General features: G+C 41.3%; 1 protein-coding gene across 8 annotated transcripts in view; it reads left to right on the forward strand.

The window, feature by feature from the left end:
• Positions 1-19,729, forward strand: part of CNOT10 (CCR4-NOT transcription complex subunit 10) — a 74,770-nt gene extending 55,041 nt beyond the window's left edge. For 2 of the 8 annotated variants that reach the window (XM_046003540.1, XM_046003541.1), the window contains exons 14-19: positions 9,381-9,515; positions 12,580-12,710; positions 13,986-14,042; positions 14,244-14,371; positions 17,595-17,670; positions 19,193-19,729. In XM_046003540.1, the coding sequence (XP_045859496.1) occupies positions 9,381-9,515; positions 12,580-12,710; positions 13,986-14,042; positions 14,244-14,371; positions 17,595-17,670; positions 19,193-19,344 (679 nt within the window). In that variant the 3' untranslated portion in view covers positions 19,345-19,729. Of the gene's footprint in view, positions 1-9,380; positions 9,516-12,579; positions 12,711-13,985; positions 14,043-14,243; positions 14,372-15,957; positions 16,099-17,594; positions 17,671-19,192 lie in introns of all 8 variants that reach the window. The other 6 variants (XM_046003542.1, XM_046003544.1, XM_046003545.1 and 3 more) reach the window with 4 other exon arrangements.
• Positions 19,730-20,203: the final 474 nt, after the last annotated feature.

Below are 20,203 nucleotides of genomic sequence, written 5' to 3' on the forward strand. Positions count from 1 at the left end.
TGAGCCGAAGGCAGAGGCTTTAACCCACTGAGCCACCCAGGCGCCCCGAAAATTTCATTTTCTTAAGAACACAAAAACCATTTTGTATTTAGCATGTATTCTGCAGACCCTAAGGTTACAGAATCCTGTACCAGAGCTACTTACCAGGTCACTACTAAGCACATAAAAGGCGCACTATTTAAGCGTATGGGACAGCAAGGAATTTCAAAACTTACTACCAAAAACAATGTAAAATGTATCAGTAATTTTTTATATTGATGATATGTTGAAATGATAGATACAGTGGATTATTTTAAATACATTAAAAGTGGGAGCGCCTGGGTGGCTCAGTGGGTTAAAGCCTCTGCCTTCAGCTCAGGTCATGATCTCAGGGTCCTGGAATCGAGCCCCGCATCTGGCTCTCTACTCGGCAGGGAGCCTGCTTCCTCCTCTCTCTCTCTCTGCCTGCCTCTCTGCCTACTTGTGGTCTCTGTCTGTCAAATAAATAAATAAAATCTTTAAACATAAATAAATACATTAAAACTATTTTAAATACATTAAGCATCTGCCTTCAGCTCAGGTCATGATCCCAGGGTCCTATATCAGGCTCCCTGCTCAACAGGAAGCCTGCTTCTCCCTCTCCCACTCCCCTGCTTCTATTCCCTCTCTCACTGTTTCTCTCTCTGTCAAATAAATAAATAAAATCTTTAGATAAGAAAATGTAGACAGTAGGAGCATGGTTAAGCGTTTGCCTTCAGCTCAGGTTATGATCCCAGGGTGCTGGGAGTGAACCCTGTGTCAGGCTCCCCGCTAGGTGGGGGATTCTGCTTCTTTACCCTCTGCCCCTCGCCTTGCTCACGCGCCCACACTCACTCTATCATTCACTCGCTCTCTCAAATAAATAAATAAAATCTTTTTAAAAAAAGAATGAAGACACTTGTGCAGGATTGATATTTTGACCATCTGCTTTAAGTATTAATGTTGCCACATGCATTTGAGAGATAATGATTTTCTTATACAATGACTATAAGGGTATACTTTTCAGATCTTATTTAACAAACATTTATTGACTTCTACTGATACCTTAAATTTTTAAAACACTTATTGAGATACAATTCACAGACCATGCAATCTCCCCATTTAAAATTTACAATCCACTGTTGTTGTTGTTTTTTTAAGATTTTATTTATTTATTTGACAGAGAGACAGAGGTCACAAGGAGGCAGAGGCAGGCAGAGAGAAGGGGAGAGGCAGGCTCCCTGCTGAGCAGAGAGCAGGATGTGCCCTGATCCCAGGATCCTGAGATCATGACCTGAGCCAAAGGCAGAGGCCCAACCCACTGAGCACCAGGTGCCCCATCCACTGCTTTTGAAGTATAGTCACGGAGTTGTGCAGCCATTACCACAGTCAATTTTAGAACATTTTCATCACCTCAAAAGAAACTGTGCACCCTTTAGGTGTCATCCCTTTGCACCAGTCTACTCCCCAGCTCTATTTAATTTATTTTCTAGAGGCACCTGGGTGGCTCAGTTGGTTAAGCCACTGCCTTCGGCTCAGGTCATGATCCTGGAGTCCCAGGATCGAGTCCTGCATCGGGCTCCTAGCTCTTCAGGGAGTCTGCTTCTCCCTCTGACCTTCTCTCATGCTCTCTCTCTCTCAAAGAAATAAATAAAATCTTTTTTAAAAATATTAAAATATTTAAAAAATTAAAATAAAGAAATAAATAAAATCTTTTTAAAAAATAAAAATAATTTATTTTCTAGCTCTATAGATTTTTCTGTTCTGGACTTTCATATGAATGGAATCAGCGTTGTGGGCTTTAATGACTGGCTTCTCTTTCACTTAGGATTCCTGTTTTCAGGGTTTACCCAAGTTGTAGTATATATCATATTTGTTTTTATAGCTGAATAGTATTTCATTGTATAAATTACCACATTTTGTTTATCCTTTCATTCATTGAAAGACATTTGGATTGTTTATCCTTTTTTAAAAAAATTTTCAGGACTTCTGGGTGGCTTAGTCAGTTAATCGTCTGCCTTGGGCTTAGGTCATTATTCCAGCGTCCTGGGATCAAGTCCTGTATCCAGCTCCTTGCCACTCTGCCCGCTTGTCCTCTTTTTCTATCAAATAAATAAAATCTTTTTTAACTGGGTGTTGTGCAAAAACAATGAATACTGTTACGCTGAAAAAATAAATAAAATGGAAAAAAAAAATCTTTTTTAAAAAAATTTTTTTAAGAATTTTTTTAAGTAATATCTGTACCCAATGTGGGGCTTGAACTTAAAATCCTGAGATCAAGAGTCCCTTGTTCTGCTAAGCCACCCAGACACCCCTTGATTATTATGTCTTTATGCTATTATGAATAATGCTGCAGTATACATTTGTGTACAAATGTTTGTGCAGGCATATGTTTTTCTGTTTCTCGGGTATATACCTAGAAGTAGAATTGCTGGATCATAAAGTAATTCTGTTCAATCACTTGAGGAATTGCCAGACTGTTTTCTAAATGGCTGTACTATTTTATAATCGCACCAGCAGTGTGTGAGTATTCCAGTTCACATTCTCACTAATATTTGTTATTGCCTGTCTTTTTGATTTTACATTGTGGAAGGTGTGAAGTGGTATCTCATGTGCTTTGATTTACATTTCCCTGAAAATTAATGATGTTGAGCTTCTTTTCATGTGCTTATTGGGCATTTGTATATCTTTTTTGGAGAAATGTTTATTCAGATCCTCTGCCTGTTTTTTAATTGGGTTATATTACCCTTTTACTGTTGAGTTTTAAGAGTGCTTTATACATTCTAGACATAAGACCCTTTTCAGATACATGATTTACAAATTTTTTTTTTCCTATTCTACGGGTTATCTTCTCACTTTTTTGAAGGTAGCCTTTGAATCACAAAAGTTTTTCATTTTAATTGAGGTTTAAAAAATAAAATTGAAGGAGAAGTTTTTCATTTTAATGTTCAACTAACTATTTTTTCCTTTTCCTTTTTATTTTTAAGATTTATTTATTTTAGAGAATGTGAATGGGGGGACAGAGGGAGAAAAATTCTCAAGCAGACTCCACAATGAGCATGCAGCCCAACATGGGTCCAGTCCCAGGACCCTGTGAGATTATGACCTGAGATGAAATCAAGAGCCAAATAACTCGGGGCGCCTGGGTGACTCAGTGGGTTAAGGCTTCTGCCTTCAGCTCAGGTCATGACCCCGAGGTCTTGGGATCGGAGCCTGCTTCCTCCTCTCTCTCTCTGCCTGCCTCTCTGCCTACTTGTGTTCTCTCTCTGTGTGTCAAATAAATAAATAAAATGTTTTTTTTTTAAAAAGGAGCCAAATAACTCAGCCACCTAGGCGCCCTATTATTTTTTTTTTCTTTTATTGACCATGCTTTTTGTGTCCCATCTAAGAGTCCTTCACCAAATTCAAGGTCATAAGGGTTTAACCCCTATGTTTTCTTCTAAGAGTTTTATAGTGTTACCTGTTACATATAGGACTTTATCTGTTTTTCAGTTAATCTTTATATATGATATAAAGTAAGGGCTCAACCTAATTCTTTCACATACTAGTACCTTATTAACAGGAAAGAAGTAAGTTCATAGGCTTAGTCATATAGTAACATTTTGTTGTTGCACAGTGGTTTAATAACTGGCTTAGGTATATACTGATGTTTACATGTTGCATATTGTAGGACATCTTCGTTACTCATTCTGAGATTGTGGTATTAGCTGAACTTTTAATTTGTGAAACTAAAATGGAGCTGCTCTAGAACTTGGAAAAAAGTGTAACAGAACTGGAAAAGGGTAGGAAATAATTTGGGGGCCCACATGGCAAATGTCTGTATGGGAAATTAAAATCACAGCATACAGAATAAAAATGAAATTTCAGTTTATCTTTTTTTTTTAAATAAGAGGCTCAAAAATGGATAAAAGTGTTCAGATCAAATTTAATTAAATCCAGTTAAGTTATTCTAAAGTATAAATTATAAAACTTTAGTTAGTTCATTTAGAATTTGATATAACACTTAGTGAATGATTTCCCATTCACTTGAAGGGGACCTCCCATGACCCAGTGTTTATGTGAGAAGATATATCAGACAAATTGTTGATGACATAAGTATTATAGTCGGTTCTGGTGTACCTAAGGAATCCAGTTTCTTTTGGTTTGAGCCTAGTTAAGCTCATAAGACATACCTAAAACAGAATTATGGCTAACAATCTTTTGAATCTCCTGCTGTTCTTACAGAGTGTGTGGTCCTGCTAAAATGTATCCACCTATGATCAATTCTACCAAAGAAGGAACCCACACATGTGACATTTCCTTCACTCGTCAGTAGTGTTCATGTTGGCAGGGATCAAGTAATTCTTCGTGGTCTGCCATTCTGTGGAAGCCCATAGGGCCACTGCTGACATTGGACAAATCCTTGAACCCCTATAGGTCTTACTTTTCTGTCAAATAAGTGAATTGGGTCAGATGATGTTCAGGTCCCTTCTGTATATGAAATGCTGTGTCTGTGACTTCCTGGATCTTATTTGCTGCCTAGACTAGGACTGGGTACATTGAGATGCTAGATTTGGTTGAAAAAACTTTTTTCAGCTTTCTGTTGGGCTTCTATTTGTTTTGGATTTGGGGTGTGTTTGTGAGTATGCTGCTTTTTGTGCAGAACTGTTAATAGAAAAGCAAAATGTTTACAAAGCATGTGCAGTGAAAAACGTTTGAATTTTCTTAAGATTTGAATGTTGAGGGGCTCCTGGGTGGCTCAGTTGTTTGGCTTCTGCCTTGGGTTCAAGTCATGGTCCTGGGGTCCTGGGATCAAGCCCAGCATCAGGCTCCCTGCTCTGCAAGGAACTTGCTTCTCCCTCTCCCCCTGCATGTATTCCTTTTCTCGGTGCGTCTCTGTCAAATAAATAAATAAAACCTTTAAAAAAAAAAAGATTCGAAAGTTGACAAGTTTAACATTTCAAAATTACTGTAGATAATGAAAATAGCTTGAAAGACTTTTTTTAAAGTAGGCTCCATGCCCACTTTAGGGCTCAAACTCACAACCCTGAGATCAAGAGTCAAGAGCTCTACCAACTGAGGCAGCCAGGTGCCTGATTTTTTTTTTTGTTTGTTTGTTGAATAATATAATCTAGTACCATATTCAGCTTGGAAGAAATAATTATTATTTTAAGATTTTATTTATTCATTTGAGAGAGAGAGAGAAAAAAAAAGGAGGCTCCCTGCCTAGCCTCCCATTGTGCGGCTGAGTCCCAAGACCCTGGGACCATGACCTGAGCTGAAGGCAGATGGCCAACCAATGGAACCACCCAGGCACCTCCCCTGGTAGAAATTCTTTATTGGAATTTTTGGGCCAATTTTTCAAACATATTTGCTGTAAGATTGCTTTATAAGTTTATTTTCCTTTGACACATTTTGACTGACTAGAGTTACCCCCTGCCTTCGGCTCAGGTCATGGTCCCAGTGTCCTGGGCTCGAGCCCCGCATCAGGCTCTCTGTTTGCTGAGGAGCCTGCTCCCTCCTCTCTCTCTCTGCCTGCCTCTCTGCCTGCCTCTCTGCCTATTTGTGATCCCTGTCTGTCAAATAAATAAATAAAATCTTTAAAAAGGGTTAAACTATTTCAGACATTTGGTTTAGAGTCATTTAACTCACAGAATATGTGGCTTGGCAGATTTTAATGCCCAGTCTTATATGCCTTGCTGTAAGTTGATGCTTTAAGGAAAGTCCCTACCCTCATTTCTTCTTTTTTTTCTTTCCTTTCCGAGGGTTTGCATTCTGTGGACCTAGAGCAAGCTCCTCTCACATGTAGAGAAGAGAGTGTGGGGTTGTGTCAGGTCCTCCATGGCGTGGGGTGGGTAGGGGGGTGAGAAGCTAGTGTGTCTCTTCCCTTGAGGTATAGTTCTTCCAGTCCGATGAACTGTCAAATCCACTGTGTGGTTGGTAAAGCAGATTGGACAGTGACTCGAGGAAATAGTGGGGTGGGGGTTGGGGGTTCAGTATTTAAGTAACAACTCTCTAAAGTAAAGTGATTTCTCCAGGGGCTTAGTAGATTAGAGCTGTATTTGTTTCTAGTGTTACCACTCTGTAGGAATTATGCAGAATGGAGTGTTGTTTCCTAGAGGAAAAGGAGGATGAGTGGGGATGATGAGCCATTGGGGTAGATTGTGAGGCATTAAAGGAAGAGGGGCCATAAATGTTAGTTTTAATTTTGTACAATGAAACTTGCTTAATCCTGACAGCTCTTAATCCAAATGCTAGCCACAGAGTTCTGCGTTGACATATTTAAGTATTTTTGAAAAGAAAGATTATTATTAGAATCTTCTACCCTGTTGTGATTTGATAGGATATCTTCTGGGGAAAGAGGTACAAGTTGAAGAAACCATATTTTTACCAGGTATATAACTGCAGTGTGGACTTCCAGGGCAGCAGAAACCTGTTGCCATCTTACATGACTGATTTCTGGACCCAAAGTGGGCTTGACAGTGGGCTAGAGCAGTAATAGCCCCCTACTGTCGGGAGAGGCCAGGGCAGGCTTTTCCCAGCAAGCCTGCCTGAGGTGTGGCTATCCTAAACGCTAGGCCCTAGAGCATGCAGGATGACTCTCGTGTCTGTGGGAGCTGGGAAGGAGGTGACTTTGTCAGCGAGGCAGCCAGCCAACAAGACAGAGGTCTGGATGCCTGGAACAGTAAGTCAAAAAATGTTGAAATCTGTAGTCTTAAGTGATTACCTATTAAACACCTACTGTGGGGCGCCTGAGTGGCTCAGTGGGCTAAAGCCTCTGCTTTCGGCTCAGGTTATGATCCCAGGGTCCTGGGATCGAGCCCCGCATCCAGCTCTCTGCTCGGCAGGGAGCCTGCTTCCTCCTCTCTCTGCCTGCCTCTCTGTATACTTGAGATCTCTCTCTCTCTGTAAAATAAATAAATAAAATACTAAAAAAAAAAAAAAAAAACACCTACTGTGCAGATGATGAGGAATTGCTCTAGGGTTAGTGCAGGAAACAAAAGATGGTGGGCTTCTGCTTTTAAGGAGCTTATGTTTTGCCCTGACCTTGGCTGTGTCACATTTGAAGATGGATATTAAACTTTATGATTTCCATTCATATAGATCCTGAGCTGATGGTTTTCTTAGGCCTCTGAAGACCTAGGCCTTAAAAGTCCCTTTCTTCATAAGCAATACATGTCTGTCTGATGAGTGAGTGTTCATTGCCATTTTAAAATAGTACAAATAAGCCAAAAGAGGTAATTAGGTCACCCTAATCTCACGACACAGAGCTAAGCACTGAGGAGCTTCTGCACAGAGGAGATAACTAGCTAGTGCCTCCCTTCTTTGGGCCCTTGCTTCTTCCATCAGAGAGAAGATGCCCCCCGCTAGGGGCTGTGGCCACAGGACAGCCTGGCTCATAAAGACAGCTCTTGGAGGGGCGCCTGGGTGGCTCAGTGGGTTAAGCCTCTGCCTTCAGCTCAGGTCATGATCTCAGGGTCCTGGGATCGAGCCCCACATCGGGCTCTCTGCTCGGCAGGGAGCCTACTTCCTCCTCTCTCTCTGCCTGCTTCTCTGCCTACTTGTGATCTCTGTCTGTCAAAGAAATAAATAAAATCTTTAAAAAAAAAAAAAAGACAGCTCTTGGAAATACAGGGATATTGACCAAAGCTTGTCAAAAAATCCCTTTAAGAAGGACATTACTTGTGTGCACTTACTGTGTTCTGTGAACAGGGTTTAGATTCTAAATTATGTGCTCGGTAAGAAAATTTAAACTTTGGAGGGATGCTTGGGTGGCTCAGTGGGTTGGGCGACTGCCTTGGGCTCAGGTCGTTATCTCGGGGTCCTGGGATCAAGCCCCACATCAGGCTAGGGAGCCTGCTCAGTGGGGAGTCTGCTTGTCCCTCTCCCTCTGCCCCTCCCCCTGCTTGTGTTTTTTTGCTTGCTGCGCTTTGCTCTCAAATAAAATCTTTAAAAATTTAAACTTTGAATTACATTCTGTTTTCTTCCCTTTTAAAGAGACAAGCTTAAATACCTACATTTGTATGCATAGTTATGTATGCATTGGGAAGCTTGTAATGTAATCTTTTCTTTCTACTTTATTTTCAGGTAGTCTTGTGAACCAATAGTAAAGCAATATGATAGGATGGGAAGGGCAGTGAATTAGGAGTCCATGGTGTTGAATGTTAGTCCTAACTCTAATCACACACTCTAAGCTAGAGAAAATATTTAATAACTTCGGATTTCAAGCTCTATCATCTTAAAACAAGGGACCACATGAGGCTCTCTTTCAGCCCCTACCATTGTATCCTACAGCCATAAATCTCAATTCCTTTGTGTCACCTCTGGGTCCAGTCTCCTTTTCTTTGTTGTGAGGAGCTGAGGGGACTACTTTGCCTTTAGTGGGATAATTTTCCAAGTTTCCAACAACCAGGACTCATCCCGTGAAGAGGAAACAGCAGACTATTTCTGGGTTTGCCCAGCTGCACTTTTAGAAAGGCCATTTCTAGTCAGGGGTTTCAGATTATTAGAAAACTGCAGGGCTGTGGGGGCTGCATTCTTCCTTAGACTGAAATTACAACCCAAATGCACTTAATGATACACATATATACTGTAATTTGTAAACATAACTCAAAACCCTATATCTAAGTTGGGTCATTTGTGGTTGGCCGTTCAGACCTCATTTCTATTTGACAGCGGTTTATTTTAAGATTGCTTTTTGGAGCAGTTGTTTAACATTCAAGTGATCTATTAGTGTCAAGTCTTTAGCTAGACCTGTTTTAAATGAGCTGCCTGTTAAGTAGAAAACCAAACAGAAATTTAGCTTCCCAACGCAACTTAGCGAAGTCCGTGTAACTTAAATGTTCTTATTTTCACGTGTATTTATTCAGCCTGACTTCTTTCTTGAATATTCATTTAGGGTAATAGTACGTGTATGAATGAAATTCTTTTAGTTACTCTTGATACTGTTGCTTAGCAAGAATTATAAACTTCTTAATAGATTCAGAAAATAACACTACAGTAAACTAAATGAATTTTTTAGTGTGTTAATTGTGTTTCTTAGTGAAATGAGTTTGAAAGAATAGTATCTGCTTCTGGAGTTTTATTTCTGGATATTAAATGTTCTATGGGAAGTAAATTTGGCCATTAACTACATAATTTTTTTACAGGCTAAATATTTTAACTCCTTTTGGTTATTTTGTTGAAGATGGGGGTCAGTTGGATGGAAGCTAAAGATGGTTTGGGTAGATAGCTACACTGTGCCTCAGATGGTAGTTTTATACATCATCCTAATTCTTACCATTACTGTTTTGGCTTCTTCTCTTCTTTCCTGGTGTCCAGATTGTCACAGCTATAAATAGGGCGTTCTTCCCTATTTAATTAGCAAATACAGCCATTGTCAATTTTGTAACTCAGGTTTTCAGCCCTTCTCTTTTGTGTTTCAGATGCTCCATACTTGCCTGTAGTGCTTATGTGGCTCTGGCTCTGGGTGATAACCTTATGGCTTTGAATCACGCAGATAAACTTCTTCAGCAGCCCAAGCTGTCAGGATCGCTTAAGTAAGTGTGACTTCCCTGCTCTGTCCCAGGGTCATTTTGTTTGGAGGTTTTCAGTTGGTTTGTGGTACATATTGCTGCTCTTTACTCCCCCAGTGGGATATATTATCTAGACAAAGCAACTGACTGAAACATTAATCTGGTAGTTCCTTTCCCTTAACTATATCTCAAGGATTAAGAGTGCAAGCATTTGCTGCACTGAGTATCAGTAGGCAGGAACTTTGAACTGTCTAGTGGCAGCTACCAGCCCTGACTGGAGCATATTTTCACAAAGGGGTCCCCAAAATAAAGAGGAATCCTCAGGAAGAAGACCAACAAAAAAAAGGAGTTGAGTCAGCATCATAAATCTGCTCCAAGGAATGCAAGTTAAATGGACATAAGAATTCTGACTACATGAGTTTTATTCAAACTCTTCCAAAGCCTCTTTAGTGCTAGTGTCATTGTCATTCTAAAACTTGCTAAATCCGCCTCTTGCCTTTCATGGATATTGAGTGAGATGCAGCATTTTTTGAGTCTTTGTATGATGCCATGCTAAAAATTTTATTCAAAGCCACAAATACTCTGCTTATTGTTAGGACAGTCGTTTTTTCATTCATCCTGTGGGTATATACCTATAATCTCCAAAATGTAATTCATTTTGTCATTTTGTGGTCTTTGTTTATAATGTACTCTGCTTACAATGGGGAGATCATACTCTGAGGAATAATTCTGTTGACATTTATTTTTGTCTTTAAGAAACTTACTACTTTATACAAGCATCTAAAATTAACATTGAGGGGCGCCTGGGTGGCTCAGTGGGTTAAGGCCTCTGTCTTCGGCTCAGGTCATGATCCCAGGGTCCTGGGATCGAGCCCCGCATCGGGTTCTCTGCTTGGCGGGGAGCCTGCTTCCTCCTCTCTCTCTCTCTCTGCCTGCCTCTCTGCCTACTTGAAATCTCTGTCTGTCAAATAAATAAATAAAATCTTTAAAAAATAAAATTAACATTGATTAAGGTTGTTTCAGGCCAATGTTTCCCAAGCATACGTTGTACCTCCAAAAAAAAGGATAATTAAGAGAATATCCAGTAATGCCACAATCAACTATAACAAAGCTCCTGCCCTTTTTCGAGAAAGCCTTGTCTAACATTCAGGCCTGGAGGGATCCCGAGTTCTAGTTCAAGGCCATGGGGTTGCCTCTGAGGGCACCACTGCCCAACTCGGTGAAGTAGCAGCCCAGAGCTGGTGCCGCTGCCCTCGCTGTTGCCACCGCCGGACTCAGCGCTCAGGCTGTGGTGCATGCAGCCATTATGAGAGCAGTGTTTGGTTTGCTTTTCTTTTTTACAAAAATGAAACACAAATCTTCCCTGCTTTTTCAGATCCTTTGGTCGACATTGTGGTCACTATTCTCAAATCCCAAGTAGATTCTTGGCATTTGGCAGAAGGTTTTAACTTTATCAACTTTTGAGGGATTGGCCAAGCTGTCTGGCAATTTCTTTTTTTTAATTCTCGAGTTCTTTTTTAAGTCTCTTAACTGTTCTTTCCCAAGTATTGGTTTCTTAATTAATAACAAGGCCACTGTCTGTCTTCCCAGTAAAGATGAGCAGATGATTTTGCATTTGGCAGCTCACATACCACAGCAGCTTTACCCCACAGCTTTTTGCTTTCTGTACACCCGGTCAAAGATTTCTTGTCTTTGGGTGTCATGAAGCATTTCATTTGGCTAAAAAAGGAAAATGTCTTTTAAGTGAATTCTTTGAAGTTGTTCTTTGAATTTATATGTTTGTGTTTTGTAGTGATTACAGGCTTGTAGATACTACTTTATTTAAAATTTTAAATTATCATATTTCAAAACATAATTGAAGTTACTGATTTCTTTAAAAGTTGTCATTTCTATTAGGGTATTTGGTAGAGAGGCAAAATGAAAGGTCATTGCAGCCCCTGGCAATTAGAAGAAATTGCTTAATAAAGAATTAAAGAACTCTTGAGTAGTTAATATGTGTACATATCTAAAAAGGTTATATTGAAAAAAGCCTAAAATTTGAGGACTCGAGATAATGGGGACAGATTCATTTGGGGGCAGACTAGCTAGAGTAGGTGAGATGTAGCCAGCCATTTAAAAGGAGGAGTAGAGAGATGGCTGACTAGCTCAGTCGGTAGAGCATGCAATTGTTGATGTCAGTTTTGTGATTTCAAGCCACATGTTGGGTGTAGAGATTACTTGAAAATAAAATCTTAAAAATTAAAGGAGGAGTTGATATTAACTTGTGGTGATGAGGCCAGGCTTGCCCAAGAAAGCCAGGCCATGGGGGAACAGCGGGTGTGCCCTGCCCAGGATACTGTCTGGTAGGAGCAGAGCAATTTTTGAGGGGGTGGGAATATTGACTGGACATAGAAAAGTGGCACCAAATTTGGAGAACTCTAAGTTGAAGAAAGTTCTATTTTCAGCTAGGAAAAAGTCATTAAGATTTTTCTGCAAGGGTATAATATATCTAATCCAGTTTTAGTTTTGAAAAATCAATCAGGTGATCATAGAAAAAATGGCCTGTAAGTAAAAGACTGGAAGAAGCAGGCCCTTATAAGCCAGGAGCATACATATGTGTCCTGAAACATCAATGGGCATAAAATAGATGATCTGAAAAGCAGGAAACTTTGGGATAGAAAGTAAAGTTGATCTAACCCAAATCTGTTCTCAGTCCCATTTGGCACTCTGATGTCTTTTGACTGTTCCAGCAGCAGAGCCTGGAGGATTCATCCCTGGACCTCTCTCTTATTTTAGAACATCATTCCCTTCTTATGTTAATGTTATTTTCTGGATAAATAGAATAGTAAATTTGCCAGTTCTGAACATTTTTCTTAATTGATGTGTGTCATTTGTTCTAGCTTAGCTGATATAAAAATTATTGTATATTTTAAGATACTTTTATATAAAGAGATAAGATTTAAGTGGCCTTTAATTGATCCGTTTGTAAACTTCTGTTTCAATTCAAAGATTCGAAATATGTGAGGCATGTGTACACCAAATCTTGTTACACATTGGATGTTTTGTGATGACCTACTTCTCAGTTTGGAATCTGTTCTTTTCATCTTAGGTTTTTGGGCCATTTATATGCTGCAGAAGCCCTCATCTCTCTGGACAGAATATCTGATGCCATTACTCACTTGAACCCAGAGAATGTCACTGATGTTTCCTTAGGGATTTCTTCAAATGAGCAGGACCAAGGTTAGTGAGGACACATTTGATCAGAACTCATCATCATTTCCACTGCCTTCTCGGATATGTGGAAATTTAAAGGGAAAGAAGTTTTAGGTTGGCTCTCTACATATTTGGCTGTACATATTTTGGCTGAATAGACCTAAGAGTTGATTATGACATGGTCTAAATGCTCACATTAGAGGGTCGCCTAGCTGGCTCAGTCAGAAGGGCAACTCATCTCAGGGTATGATTTCAAGCACCACGTTGGGTGTAGAGATTACTTACCACCAAAAAAAAAAAAAAAGAAAGACTTGGTTTTTTTTACCTTTTTTTTTTTTTTTAAGATTTTTATTTATTTATTTGACAGAGAAATCACAAGTAGGCACATGTAGGCAGAGGCAGGCAGAGAGAGAGGGAGAAGCAGGCTCCCTGCTGAGCAGAGAGCCCGACATGGGGCTCCATCCCAGGACCCTCGGATCATGACCTGAGCCGAAAGCAGAGGCTTTAGCCCACTGAGCCACCCAGGCGCCCCCCGCCCCCGCTTTTTTTTTTAAGATTTTTATTTATTAAGAGAGAGAGAGCACGAGCCAGGTTGAGGGGCAGAGGGAGAAGCAGCCTCGCCGTTGAGCAGGGAGGCTGATGCGGGGCCCAGTCCCAGGACTCTGGGATCATGACCTGAGCTGAAGGCAGACACCCAGCTGACTGAGCCACCCAGCTGCCCCAAGAAAGACTATTTTAAAGAAATAAATAGATTCTCACTTTTGAAAGGCTGGTAGTAGAAAAATTTGTTTTGATTCTCATACTGTATTTTTCTCCTTAAAGGGATTCTGCAGTCCAGGGGAAAGTAGAAATAAGCATTCAAAAGTCAGTTGTAAATCATGCCTAAGTTTTTAAGAAAGTGAGACTGGTATTTACTTTATTCAAGATTATTATGCAGGAGGGGCGCCTGGGTGGCTCAGTGGGTTAAAGCCTCTGCCTTTGGCTCGGGTCATGATCCCGGAGTCCTGGGATCGAGCCCCACATCGGGCTCTCTGCTCCGCGGGGAGCCTGCTTCCTCCTCTCTCTTTGCCTGCCTCTCTGCCCACTTGTGATCTCTGTCTGTCAAATAAATAAATAAAATCTTTAAAAAAAAAAAAAGATTATTACGCAGGAATGGGATGGTAGTGGGTATCTTCTAACAGAACCTCCACAATATGAATAGTAAACACTGTAACGTGACAGATTGCTTTGATACCAGATTTCTCATTTCATAAACAAAATTAGGTTTCTAGAAAATATACTCTGTTGTCCTTCCCCCCTCAGGTTTATTTTCATGTTTTGTAGGATCAGACAAAGGTGAAAATGAAGCAATGGAATCCTGTGAGTAAGAAGTTCTGTAAATACTTAAAGTAGCCTGGCTTACATCCCAGAGATGTAGACTCAAGCCTTCTGTGCCCTTCATTTGTCAGCCCAAGAAGCAGCGCTGTGCTTTAGTCTGAGCAGTTGCTGGGGTGGTGGATGGGGTTGCCCCCTTGCTCTTGACCCAGCCTCTTCACCAGGGTCCACACTCTTTCTCCCCAGCTGGGAAGCGGGCCCCTCAGTGCTACCCCAGTTCGGTCACCTCTGCCAGGACAGTGATGCTGTTTAATCTTGGCAGCGCCTACTGCCTGAGGAGCGAATATGACAAAGCCCGGAAGTGTCTCCACCAGGTGAGAATGGAGGTGGTGGGGCCACACCCTCTTGTAAAGCAAGGGTTTGGAGTTTCTGGGTTTTGTTACTCTGTTTGGGGCTCTGGGGTCAATTTGTTAAAAATTGGAGTATTACTTTCCCAAGCTTAAAAATATTCTTACAAGGTAAACAACTGATCAGCTATTACAAGTGAACCTGGGTACTTAATGGAGGGTTTTTCCCAATGGCTTTAATAATTAAAATTTCAGAAGATTGGAGGGGCACCTGGGTGGCTCAGTGGGTTAAGCCTCTGCCTTTGGCTCAAGTTGTAGTCTCAGGGTCCTGGGATTGAGCCCCACATCGGGCTCTCTGCTCAACAGGGAGCCTGCTTCCCCCTTTCTCTTCCTGCCTCTCTGCCTACTTGTGATCTCTCTCTCTGTCGAATAAATAAATAAAATCTTAAAAAAAAAAAGCAGATTGGAAACTATCTAAATGAGGGATCACTTAAATAATAGTGCATCCATACAGCTGAACACACTGCAGCTATAAACTCTGTGTACTAAAATGATATCTAAGACCCACTAAGTGAAAGACCAAGATTTAAAACAGTTGCTTTATAATTGTGTATGTGCATATGAGAGCTCTGGAAGGACATATGAGAAACCAGCAACATTGGTTATGGGGCAGCAGGCTAAGTACTGTGTTGCTGGAGCACTAGAACAGGAGACTTAAAAAGACAGCTGGTGGCAGAGAAATTCCACATAGACTAAAGGAAGTGACTGGCAACTTATGACTAAAATATGCCTCTGAATTCTACCACTGAAATGATACTTCATCAGTAGGTCTCAGGGAAGATTCTGATGGAGCATCTTTAGGTTTCTTGGCCATCCCTGGACCAGTCATGGACATGGACCTGCAGTAGGGGACCTGGTGGCCAGGTTTCACCAGTGGCAATTCCAGAGGCTGTATCACAGACTTGGAAAGGGATATTAATTCAGCAAGCATATGAGCACTTCTTGATAAGCCATGGGAAGGAGACAGTAAAAATAGGTAGTCATGATGCAACCCTGCCTATAAAGGGAATTGCAAGGTCAGAGGGTATGCAGAATTTTAAGACTTTAATATAGAAGTTGAAATATGTGCCAAATTGTATAATCACCAGCAGCACAGGAGAGAGCCAACATCCCTGTATGCTTTTCAGAGTAGCAGAAATTGAAATTAAAGCTATTCTCAAGAGATTTTTTGGCTTCTGGAAATGTTCTTCCTCCAAAGACCATCTTGTCATGTAGAGCCGTGAAGAATCTTACCATGTGGAAAATAACCACTGGTGATATTTAGTTAACTTAGTGGCATCTGGTCGGCACTTCTGATCCAAAATCAGAAATGTAAGTGGTTGACTACCCGGGGAAACATATTTGCTATTATCTCGCAAGTTGAGTCATACACTTGATTGGGAAGGAGTTGACTACAGCCAACAGGACTTCTGATCTAACGTTGCAGTATGCATGGTCTAGCTCAGGTTCTCGTACAGCAGGTGGCCATGGAGGCTGCCACTCTGGAGAGACAGATGGGCTCAGGCCTGGCTCAGGGTCTGAAGGGGGTTTTGTTTTGATCCCTTGGTTTTTAGGTTAATCCAGTGGCTGGATCTTTGTTTATTGGGAGGCCCGCCCTGCCTGGGAGGGCAAGACAGTGATGTGAAGAGTTGGAAAGGGCTCCACGGAGATGTTTCTGAGGTTGCCTGCCCGCCACTAGCCATTCTGAACAGCCAGTAAGCAGAGCACCATCAAGTCTCATAAAGTTGCTGTTGTGAATTCCTGTATTTTAGAGAAAGCTGCAGACTGTGGTCAGCGCAAAGAACAATGAGTTACCTGTGTTAACCAGCCACTTGGAGGCAAAATGGAGATTTTAATACCCACAAAAAGCTGTAAAGATTATCTTGCCTGTATGAAGCTTGCCTAGAAGTGTAAAAAATCTCATTTTCTGAACTGAGTTGTTAGACATCTGTGATATGGTGAGAGGAATAAAAGCCTCCTTGGTTCATTCATGAAGAACTTAGGGTATGCCATGGACGAGAGTCCCTGCTCATTCGAGATCTCTTCTGAGGCTGCCAGGAACTGACCTTGTGCAAGCTTCTGGTCCCCCAGACATCTCCCATCGTCACAGCTCGGCCTACTAGGCCTTTCTCCCCACTTTCTTCTTAACCAATATCCACCCTGCAAGGACTGAGGCAGGTGCCCCATGCCCTGAAGCTCTCCATTCAAAAGAAACATTTTTCTCTCTCCATATTCACAGTGCATTCACTCTGTTCTCTCCCTAGCATTTGGGTAAATTTGTTTGGATTATTATTAGTTATGTGCATGCCTGTTTATTATCAAAATGAGACCCTGTCTTACCCACACACTCACCTCTGGTCAGTAAATGTTTATACAAGTATACTTTCTGATAAGATGAAGGGAAGAAGCAGAGTAGCCTGGAAGCCAGACCACCTGAAACTAGATGGGGGAATACAAGTCGATAGTAAGGTGTGAGGAAAAGACTGCCGCCCAGAGAAGCCCATACTGAGGGAATAAAGATTGATCAGAGCAGGCCAGGCTTCCTTTCTCAGGGCTAGGTCAGAGAGAGACTGCTAGCTGGAGAAGTGACTCTCAGATCCAGGAAAGAATAGCATGTTGCTTAAACAGTTAAATTATTTTATTTGACAAAATTGTACTGTTTCAGTCCTTAAAAATGGGGACATTGAACATGCTCAGTGGTACATTTTTTTCTATATTACCAATTTCTTAAATTTGAATTCTTATTGCTAACATTGAGAACTTGGGACCTATAATACTGAGTTGTTACTCAGGCAAACAAACGGACATGCAGATTTGAATGTAAGTGCAACCATGTCTGTGGTGAAGAGCCACCAACAGACCTGGACCGATGACTGGAGTACAGAATCAGGAGTATCTGGTCACCCGTCTCAAAGCCAGATAGAGCCAAGACACGAAGAAGAACCCCAAGTAGGTGAAAAGCTTTCCCCTATAAAAACTCACTTTGGACTAGGTAAGGGAAAATAGTGAATCCTTTAATGAAAAATTACATGTCTGGTTTAGTCTGTGGAGATGGGATCATAGGTAGCTGAGGAACATCAGAACAGAATGATAGTAGTTGCTAGGAGGTCACGTGGGAATGAACAGGCTTCCTCCCCACCCCCAGAATTACTTGGAGTTTGTGTCCTAAGCTGTAGGTTTTTCATGGGTATCTTTTTTGTTTTGAGCAAAGGCGGCTTCGATGATCCATCCTAAAGAGGTGCCCCCCGAAGCCATCTTACTGGCAGTCTACCTTGAACTGCAAAATGGTAAGTAATTCTTCTCTCTAGTTAGGACTGTATCCCTTCAGAGATGGCTGGCTCAGTTGGAGGAGCATGCTGTCTTAATCTTGGGGTTGTGAGTTTGAGGCCCACATTGGGTATAGAGATTACTTAAATAGAAGTTTAATAAAAAAAGGACCGTATCCCTTCAAAGAGCCCAAGGTTTTGGGTGTCTGATTTATCTCTTCAAATTTGAAACTTTTTTTTTTTTTTTAAAGATTTTATTTATTTATTTGACAGAGAGAGATCACAAGTAGGCAGAGAGGCAGGCAGAGAGAGAGGAGGAAGCAGGCTCCCTGCAGAGCAGAGAGCCCGATGCGGGGCTCGATCCCAGGACCCTGAGATCATGACCTGAGCCGAAGGCAGCGGCTTAATCCACTGAGCCACCCAGGCGCCCCTCAAATTTGAAACTTTGCCTTCCCATCAAGTTCTTCTAGAAAAAAACATAGCTAGGAAGTTTTGGGTGTCTTACAAATCCTGCTTCTTATGACAGCCATATTTCCTTTTATCTGTGAAAATGCAGGAAAGCATAACTTCTGACAATTATAATTAACCCCTACTAATTAACCTTTCTCTTGGGCAGCCAAATGACTTGCATTGAGAACATGAGTCAGAATGCCAGTTGCTAAGAGTTGTACACTGTAATATTTTGAACATAGATGTCATTAATGAATTTTACAGTAAACCAGTTCTTGCTGACAGTTATCCAAACCTAAACCCAGGTCATACCTCTGGGGCACATACAACCTTTAAGGACAGGGCTTCTGAGAAAAGACTGTGAGCCCTATGTAACAGACAGCATGAAGTAGAGAAGAGACATGAATGGAAGAAATTAAACAGAAAAATTAAGAGTTCTAAGTCATGCCTCCTTTTGACCATGGGAATCCTTACATGGTTCCCTCTTTTGAGAGCTTGTTTATAGCATTAAGTGCTTGGCACCCACCTGGCCTTGGCCTCCTGAAAAAAGTGTGATTGGGGTTAGTACATTGGTCCTAGTGGCCTTCTTCCATGCAGTCTACCTGGAGACAAGTTCGCAAGCTGGGTTATACCTTAGAAAAACCTTAGGGCTGGGGCGCCTGGGTGGCTCAGTGGGTTAAGCCTCTGCCTTCGGCTCAGGTCATGATCTCAGGGTCCTGGGATCGAGGCCCACATCGGGCTCTCTGCTCCGCGGGGAGCCTGCTTTCTCCTCTCTCTCTCTCTCTCTCTCTCTGCCTGCCTTTCTGCCTGCTTGTGATCTGTCAAATAAATTAAAAAAAAAAAAAATTAAAAAAAAAAAAAGAAAGAAAAACCTTAGGGCTTTTAAAAATCCCTTTGCCCAGGTCACACCCCAAGTCTCTTAAATCAGAATTTCTGGGGATGGGATGAAGACGTGGGGGGCCCCAGTGTACAGCAAATGTTGCAGACCACTGCTGTCCCAGACCGTCTTTTACTTCCTTTGTGTGATGTTAATGGCATGCTTTTTACATGGTGGTATTGTTTATGCTTTTTTTAATGGGAAGTGTTTTTGTAGGTAATACGCAGCTGGCCTTACAGATCATCAAAAGGAATCAGCTGCTCCCTGCCGTGAAAACACTGTCTGAGATGAGAAAGAAGCCAGTATTCCAGCCTGTCCACCCGATCCAGCCCATCCAAATGCCAGCTTTCACTGCACAGAGAAAGTGACATTATTGCTCTTCGAAAACTGTTACTTGAGACCCAGGGGAGTATTTATGGGCCTTTTTAGTTGTATCACAGCAAAATGAATAAAAGCAAATGGTGAAAGGTGCTAGTTTTGAAGACACAATTTTGAAATGATTCTAATCCCTGGCTTTTTGGAGTTTTTTGTTTTGTTTTGTGTTTGCCAGAAGCTTACTTAAAATTAAGGATTCACAAACTCATTTTCATCTGTTTTTCTTTAATCTTACATTTTGCGCCATTATGTGATGTATCCATGTCATAGGCAATTAAAACATGGTCTTATCAAAACAGTCTTGTATAATAAATACATTTTGTCTTTCTCACAACTGTTGGACAATTTTAGATCTGAGGTTAAAGTTTTAATACCTGAGACACCTGTCAGCAGTAAATGAGTAGCCAATCCAGCAGCTGATCTGGGGGCAGAGAGGAGGGGAAGTTGATGTGTTTTCTGCCTGGTTAAGACTAAAAGGACCAGAAAATGTATGAGAACCCGTAGGGCCAGTAACATTGGCTTAAGAAGAGATGACTGGTCCTATAGGAATCACTTGCTTCAAGATTACAAACCAGGTTCAGGGCACTGATCATGCTCCTCCTGTACCGCTAGTCAGAGGCAATGGTTCTAGAGCTTGTTAGCAAGGAGCTCAAGGTTTATTGCTAACCCCTTTGCAGATGTAAACAAAAATTTTAAATTGCTGCTTTCCTGGGTGCTTGGCTGACTCAGTTAGTAGAACACATGACTCTTGACCTTGGGGTTGTGACTTTGAGCCCCATGTTAGATGTAGAGATTACTTAAAGAATTAAAAAAAAAAAATTCTTTCAAAGAGACAGATCTATGTTATGGGAT

The sequence above is a fragment of the Meles meles genome, chromosome 4 (assembly GCF_922984935.1).
Source record: "Meles meles chromosome 4, mMelMel3.1 paternal haplotype, whole genome shotgun sequence".
NCBI classification, from domain to species: domain Eukaryota; kingdom Metazoa; phylum Chordata; class Mammalia; order Carnivora; family Mustelidae; genus Meles; species Meles meles.